Source organism: Nanorana parkeri, unplaced genomic scaffold, assembly GCF_000935625.1.
Source record: "Nanorana parkeri isolate BGI_ZX_2015 unplaced genomic scaffold, ASM93562v1 scaffold386, whole genome shotgun sequence".
Taxonomy (NCBI): domain Eukaryota; kingdom Metazoa; phylum Chordata; class Amphibia; order Anura; family Dicroglossidae; genus Nanorana; species Nanorana parkeri.
Window position 1 is genome coordinate 792,163 of NW_017306654.1, and position 7,989 is coordinate 800,151.

At 45.6% G+C, this 7,989-nt stretch overlaps 1 protein-coding gene across 1 annotated transcript in view; it reads right to left on the reverse strand.

The window, feature by feature from the left end:
• The window catches only part of PLCB2 (phospholipase C beta 2), a 106,606-nt gene that overhangs the window by 47,348 nt on the left and 51,269 nt on the right, over positions 1 to 7,989 (reverse strand). The window contains exons 5-7 of the mRNA XM_018559259.1: positions 7,493 to 7,572; positions 5,360 to 5,413; positions 2,968 to 3,043 (exon numbers count right to left, since the gene is read on the reverse strand). Of these exons, the coding sequence (XP_018414761.1) occupies positions 2,968 to 3,043; positions 5,360 to 5,413; positions 7,493 to 7,572 (210 nt within the window). The remainder of the gene's footprint in view (positions 1 to 2,967; positions 3,044 to 5,359; positions 5,414 to 7,492; positions 7,573 to 7,989) is intronic.

Here is a 7,989-nt window from a genome sequence, read left to right on the forward strand (position 1 = left end):
TAAAAGAGAAAAGGGTGAGATTGAAGGCCTCCACAGTATTTGATCCGACAGTATACCCAAATTATACGGGGAAACCTCATGTAAACCATAGCAAATGTTCAACACACTTGTACAAAAAAACACCAGGATGCTAATGCAACAGTTAAGCGCATCTTGGAGCAGCTGGCCTGGCGAGCGCCCCCCTTAACTGCCATACCAGACCACATGCCCTCGGCACTGGGGGGTGCTTTTCCAGGGTCGCCCCTGGAAAAGCACCTTGTCCCCGTGCTGATGGGGACAAGGGCCTCTTCCCCACAAGCCCTGAGACATTGGTTCGGGGGGGGGAGAACGGGTGCGGACAGGGTTTTTTTTCACCTCAGGGTACCCATTTAATAAAGGGGCACCCAGATGCAGCCCCCCCTTGTGAAAAAGTAAGGGGTACTTGTAGCCCTACTCCTTCACTAAAGGGTTAAAAAAAATTGTAAAAAAGAGGCCAGACTTTTGAAAAAATCCTATATTTGAAAAAAAAAAACAAAGACAAGTTTTTGACAAGTCTTTAAAAAAAACAAACAAACAAACCCAAAAAATGAATGCTCCGACATAATCCAGCGCCAATCATGACGTCCAGCGCTGTCCACGATGACGACGACCCGGCGAAATAACAAATAAAACAATAAAAAATAAATAGAAACAATAATAATAATTAAAAAACCAGCAGCAGTGACAGCTAGCTCCGACCCGACTGTTTACAGTTTGTAACAGGTGGGCCAGGATTGGGCAAAGTCATCATGACTTTGCCCAATCATGGCTCTCACAGTTCTCTGTGCCCTGACTGGGCAAAGTCTTGCACCTGACCTGTAGTCAGCTGTAAGGTTTTAGCCAATCAGGGCTCACAAAGCACAGTGCCATGCGGAGCTCTTGGCGGTCGAACAGCCCGCGGAATGCCCTGACACTTCATGTGTTCGCCGAACACACGAACTGCCGATGTTCGAGTTGAACATCGTGCACATCACAATTCCCAATAACTCCCCAAGGCCTGTTGCCTGTTCATGATTGCTCCGTAACACTTGGAGCTCCCAAGCCCTAGTGATACGGTTCCCAGACCGCGACAAAAACACTATCGGCGTTCTTGTTCCTACCTTTTCCTTTAGCTCCACAGTATCATGGCACTGGTTTGTCCTGTTTCAGACCTGCACTGATCATAGCAATATATTTTTCCAATACTTCACATTATCATACATATATTATGTATAAATACATTAAATAAACAGACCCCATATATTAAGGCTATAAATTCAGAGACACATATAACCAGGGGCGGACTGACAACACATGGGGCCCCTGGGCAATACATGGTTATGGGGCCGCCTTGTGCTTCACCCATATACAAGTCCCTCCCACAAGTAATCAGGCATGTTAGAGGGCCGTCCGTTGGGGCCTCCCGAGGCTCTAATTGGGAGTGAGCAGCCGCCCGATTAGAGATTGTGTAGAGATGTCATCAGCACACCAAAATCCTTCTTAGGTTAAGCAAATGTTCATTTATTGAAGTTCCTTGTCATATAAACAACAGTTGTTTTGGTGTGCTGGTGACATCTCTATACACAATTGCTGATATTTGCGGCGCCATCCACAGTCACTGCGAGCACCCTGCCTGATAGGGTAACTATCAGGCAGGTATGGCAGAACAGTGTCCAGAACAACCTTATGAAGGTGTGTTTATCACTCAGGGACCTGCACTTGCACCGGAACGCATGCCCACGGAGTAATGTGATCGCAAAAAATAGTGCAAGCAATCGCACCGTTGTGCCACGCGTTCCGGTGTGGGCGATTGCACTGACAGTCACCACCCTCTGCAGGGAGATGATCAAGAAGTGAGCGGATCGGTGCATGTTTCTGCTCACTTCCCGATCGATAGAGCCGACCTGTGACAGCTTCTTTGTCACAAATCGGCGTCTCAGTATACCGCGAGCTACAGCTCGCGGTATACTGAGCCTAGGGTGACGGGAGGACGCTAGTTTGTGTCCTCCCGTTACCCTAAGGAGAACTATGGGGAAAAGCTTTAACCCCATAGTTCTCCTTTAAAATGAAATCTGTTATCAAACTTTTTGAAACAGTCCCACTGAGAATTCTCTCTCCCCAAGCCTGTCGTCTGCAGTCAGTAGCGGACCTAGGGAACAAAGGGCCCTGGTGCAAGATTATTTTTGGGGCCCCCCAAAAAAAACACACAAACCCCCCTAACCCACATCCCCTTTAGCAACCACAAAAAAAAAAAGTTGGAAAATGGCATTGCTGTATAAAGTACTGCTGAGATTTGTAGTCCTCTATGCAATGCAGAATGGGAGCTGCTATATAGAACTACAAATACCAGCTGTACTTTATACAGCAATGCCATCAATTGGGCTACAAAAAAAAAAGTTTTATTTATTAACTTACCTTCACCTCCTCTGGCTGTTTCCTGGTAGGGGAGGCTGCAGAAAACCACCCGTGTGTGGTGTGTGTCCATCTCAGCGCGCCCGTGTACTCAGGCGGCTGTCTGCTGGGTCCTCACGGCCGAGGCTCAGGGCTGCCCTCTGCAGTGCCTGCAGGCTTTTTTTTTATTCTCGGCTCCTTCCACAGTTTTCGGCCCCCTCTTCTCTGCGCCGGGAGTGTCGGAAAGACCTGATACTCCTGGCACAGAGGTGAGGGGGCCCGTCAGCCGCCGAAAACTGTGGAGGGAGCCGAGAATTTTAAAAAAGCCTACAGGCACTGCAGGGGGCAGCCCTGGGCCTCGGCTGTGAGGACCCATCAGACAGCCGCCTGCAGCTGCAGATCGGCTGAGAGAGGAGACTCTGTATGCGGTGGCTGGATCTGCCGGCAGCGACCCCACGTTATGCGGCGCCCGTGACGGGCCCACTGAAGGCCGCGGGCCCTCGGGCAGTGCCCGACGTACCGAATGGTCAGTCCGCCCCTGCATATAACAATTCAGAAAGACATTAGTATGATACTCACTTTCCCTTTCGACAGATGACAAGAATTTAATGCTTGTTCCACTCTCTTCCTGTCTGCAGGAAACATCTGGAAAATGCTGTCCAAGGGAGAGACAGAAGAGCCATGATTTGAAGATGATTGTCTGTTTTGGAGTAAATTATTCTTCTGCTAGTGCAGTGAGCTGATTAATTTAAATCTACAAGATGTGGAAACTTTATCCCTGTTGCAAATGTACAAAAACCAGGCTCAGTGTATCTTCTGGAAATCATATTGGATGATTTATGAAGAAAGAAAAGTGTCTATGCTGGCCAAAGCAACCAATCAGACCCCCAGCTCTTAAAACATAACCTCAAAATATGCCATGCAGACTGTTTAGGTAAAATTTGCTTACAAAAATAATATTGTTTTGTAAGAGCATCAATTGATCACCATGTCAATACTGATATTAACATGGTAACCACATGGCTGTGTTGATAAAGAAAGGGTTAGTGTTAGAGCTATCATTAGAGTTAGATTAGCATTAAAGTGGGGTACGCTTTAAGGTTCCTCAATATCTATAGGCATGTTACCAGATAACAATGGGCGTTTTTGGAACAAGAACAGGTTCAGGACACTTGACTTCCCTAACCTTTAGGGGTCATGTAAAGTCCATTGCACCAAATCCACCCAAAAACAAATATTTTGCCTTCCCTCCTATGCTAATGCCTATGAACAAAATTGCAAACATGTCCAATGAAAAGTTTTGCTGGTGCTAGGTATAACATATCTGATTAGTTAGTATAAACAACAAAGATGCATAAAAGGAAAAAGTAGAAAACAACCAAAAGACAATGAGATAGGGAGAGAAATATATAAAAAAGGAAAGGAGTAGAAAAAGAGCAAGACAAAACATTGTTGTAATTTTGAATTATATAACAAACAGAAATTATACTGCGCTCTTCATCAGATGGAACCAGAGCCGTCTTTAACGCGGGGCAAAGAGGGCGCTTGCCCCGGGCCCATTCATGGCTGTGGGGCCCAAAGCAGCTGCCCCTTGAGCTGGCAGAAACTTGCCGATCGGATCGCATAGTATAATACGTTATGGCAGCCGCATACGGCACTGCCATAACGTATTGTTGTCCTATGCGATCTGCACGAGCGCATCCTAAAGGTGTAGCTCCTCCCCCGCCCGCATAGCGCAGGGATCGGCAAGGTGTCCGTACCGCCGCAGTCATACCGTAGAATCAGCACAGGAAAAAAAACCTTCCTGCACGTGGGCAGGAAGGTACCAAAACATCACATTAGATGGGGGGGGGGTTGGGATGTAGCAACTGTTCCGTACGACTCGTACGGAACAGTTGGTACGTCCCAAACCCCCCATCCAATGTGATGTTTTGGTACCTTCCTGCCCACATGCAGGAAGGTTTTTTTTTCCTCAGGGGCAGCCGCGGAGCTCTCACAGCACTGTCACTGCACTGGTAAGGTAAGCCAGCAATGATCTGGAGCTGGGTGGGAAGGGAAAACCCTACAGAGCCATGGTGAGACCCTACAGAGCCCAGGGCTCTGTGGGGTTTTACCAGGCTTTGTGTGGTCTAACCAGTCCCCACAGAGCCCTGGTGAGCCCTCACAGAGCCCTGGTTAAACCAGGGCTTTGTATGTTCTCACCAGGGCTCTGTGGGGTTTACCAGGACTGGTGAGACCCCACAGAGCCCTGGTGAGACCCCACAGAGCCCTAGTTTAACCAGGGCTATGTGGGGTCTCACCAGGGCTCTGAGGGATCTAACCAGGCTGGTGAGACCTCACATAGCCCTGGTGAGACCCCAGAGAACCCTGGTTTAACCAGGCCTCTCTGGGGTCTCACCAGGGCTCTGTAGGGTCTCGCCAGCCCTAGTTAAACCCCACAGTGCCCTGTTGGGACCCTACAAAGCCCTGGTGAGACCCTATAGAGCCCTGGTTTAACCAGGGCTCTTTGGGATCTCACCAGGGCTCTTTGGTGTCTAACCAGTCCCCACAGAGCACTGGGGAGACCCCACAGAGCCCTGGTTATACCAGGGCTTTGTATGGTCTTACCAGGGCTCTGAGGGGTTTCACCAGGACTGGTGAGACCCCCACAGAGCCCCGGTGAGACCCCACAGACCCCACGGTGCATTCCTAATATAAACGGCTGAGCTTGCAATCGGTTTGAAATCCTGCAGTCAAAGTTTTTTTGAGAGAAGCCTATGATCTATGTGTGCTTTTTTTTTTCTGGGTGTTGGGGAGGTGAGAGAAATTCCTGGGGGGCCCAAGAAAATGTTTGCCCAGGGTCCGATGAGTATTAAAGATGGGCCTGGATGGAACAATATAAGATAATTGTTGCTTCGTGTTACTTTGCACATAATATCTACCTTAGTAAATCAGTCTATTGCTTTCTATCCAGATGCTGTGTATCACTTACTTGCGCACAGGAATCTTTCCCTCTGCATTTAGCTGAAGTGTAAGCTTTACATGTCTACACAAAGGAACATAGGAAGAAAGAGCACAGAATAGTGTTAGACATACACAAAACATTTATAACCATGGGTACAGATTACAACAAAGAACTTTGAATATAGTTTCGTATTTTATGTTATTGGTTACAAATTATTAAGTCAATATAGGAATTTAGAACATTCAGAATCATTGCTGCCTGCACTTGAAGCTCAGGCGGTCCATAGATGGTGGATAGGTGTGCAGGTCTGATCCAACCACCACTCGCAGATACCAATCTTCAGGGCCCTGCAGAAGGCTCTATATACAGGCCTGGCGGTCTCTGGGAATCAGGTAAGTTCATATCAGTGGAGAGGGAAAGGGGGAAGAACTGAGTGCCTTCTCACTGCTGTAATTCAGGGGAGAACAATGACAGGACAAGTTCTCTGATCTGCCCAGTTGTTATTTACCCATAGACTTCTCAGATACCTAATATGCCTAATATGAACAGCACTCTGTATGGATAGTAGTTATATTAAGATAAATATAACTTTTTATTTTGTGAGGAAGTGGCATCTGACCTCCAGGCCCTTGTGTAGGTTCTACTCCACCTTTACTTTAAAGTAGTATACCCCACTATCTCTTTCAGCCGACTTCCTTCTGCCTGACATTATTACTGAATTGCTCAGGGGCTTCAGCCCTCCTTTAACTTTCAGCTGTCATTCATAAACAATAGAGATACCAATCTAAGACAGGACAGATTTGGTAGTCTATGGTCCAGATAAAGCCCTCAGTCCAGCACAAAATAAAGACCCAAGCAAGGGTTAGTCTATTTAGGGCTACCTCAGAATATAATTGCTATCACTCTCAGAGACTTTACGACTTTTAAAATATGCCTATGTGCCCTGACAGATATATCCATCTTCTCAGTTAGAAAGGAAATAGGAAAAGTGTTAACTGCATGTGACCCTCTTTAGTAGACATGTGCGATTCGTTTCGTTCCGAATCGAAATGCGGACGAATTTTCGGAAATTCGGACATTCCGAATTACAGACATAACGAATGCAAACGAATCCGAATTTCCATTTCCGAAATTCGGTAGCGGTAGTTCGAACGTTCGTTTCGTTTTCGGTTCTTATTTGTTTCTTATTCGTTTCGTTCGTTGGAGCAAAGTGACATTAGAGAAGGAGAAAAATATTTTTTCCCCCTCAAATGTCACGAACGAACGAAACGAATAAGAAACAAATAAGAACAGAAAACAAAACGAACGTTCGACCTACCTCTACCGAATTTCGTCCGAATCCGAATTCCGAATCCGAATTGACTTTCACACCCGAATCCCGAAAAACGAAATAACACAAATCCGAATTTAAAACGAAACGAAACAAATTTTTTGGCAGTGCACATGTCTACTCTTTAGTCACATGAGAAACATCAGCGTGTACTAGAGCTACAGAAGAGGGGCAGATATGTCCCTACCCTGTACCCCAAGACTAATCTGGCCATCTGTCAGGCTTAGTGTGTGTAAAAAAGTGTCACTTTTCATATATGGCTTTCAGGGAATTTAGAGAGGTTGTGCCCATTGCAATCTTTATCAATGCCAATCAAAGGGATAGGGAGGGGAGGCAAAGCTGCATCCTAGGGCCCTTATTCTGCCTTAATCTGCCACTGTTCTGCATGCAAAACTGTTTCACAAGATTATTATGGTAAAATAATTACTGTAGTAATGCAACATTTTTAAAATCTGGTCTATCCCTCTGTCCATGACCATTCATGTTATGCTATGGGGGTGTAAGGGAGACCCCTGATCAGACCCCCTACAGCACCAGCCTAACCCGGGGAGAAACACATTCAATCAATACAATACATCGATATGTCCATCTGGAGTTGTGGTCTACATATGTCTGGAGCTACCATTAGACATGATCATCACATGAACATTAAGGCTAATGTCTCTTTTCTGTTGTATTATTGTCTAAAAATAGGTGATAGGCAGAAAGTAGGCAGAGAGTTCTACTGTCTTTTTTCAGTAACGTTTGGTCAGACATTTACATAGCAGAAGTGCTGGTGAGAAGTGTGGAATGTTTCACAATGTTAAAGGGCAAAGGGAAACAACACTTACATTTTCTCATAAAAGGAGTAGCGTGACGCATTGATTTGAAGGGGATTTCTGACTATTGCCATAATGTCACTAGCCCAGTCCTGCAAAAGAAACACGAATTACTTAAAATAAATATGCTACTTGTGAATATAGATTGGGGAGCTCAGGGTTTACTACCACAATCTCAAAGCTAGTAATCAAAATCTCAGCTATAACCCTTGCATATATTAATATTAAGTCCTTTAGTGCAGTTTTGGAATTTTTTGTACGTTCTAATTGGTGAGGAGAATAAGTAACACAATTTTGTCCTCTGTACCACATGTCTCAGTTAGTCCTATTTTATAAGTCACTGTCAGTACCACCACATCCCTGGGTGTTGGTGATCCCTCTAAAGATCTATAGAATATACACATTTACATATCTACAAACCTCACAGCATTTCCTTGCATGAGATCAGTTAAGATAATAATCCTGGTTGGTTACTGCAGGTTACTTAACTTTGCATGTCAGCATTGCCC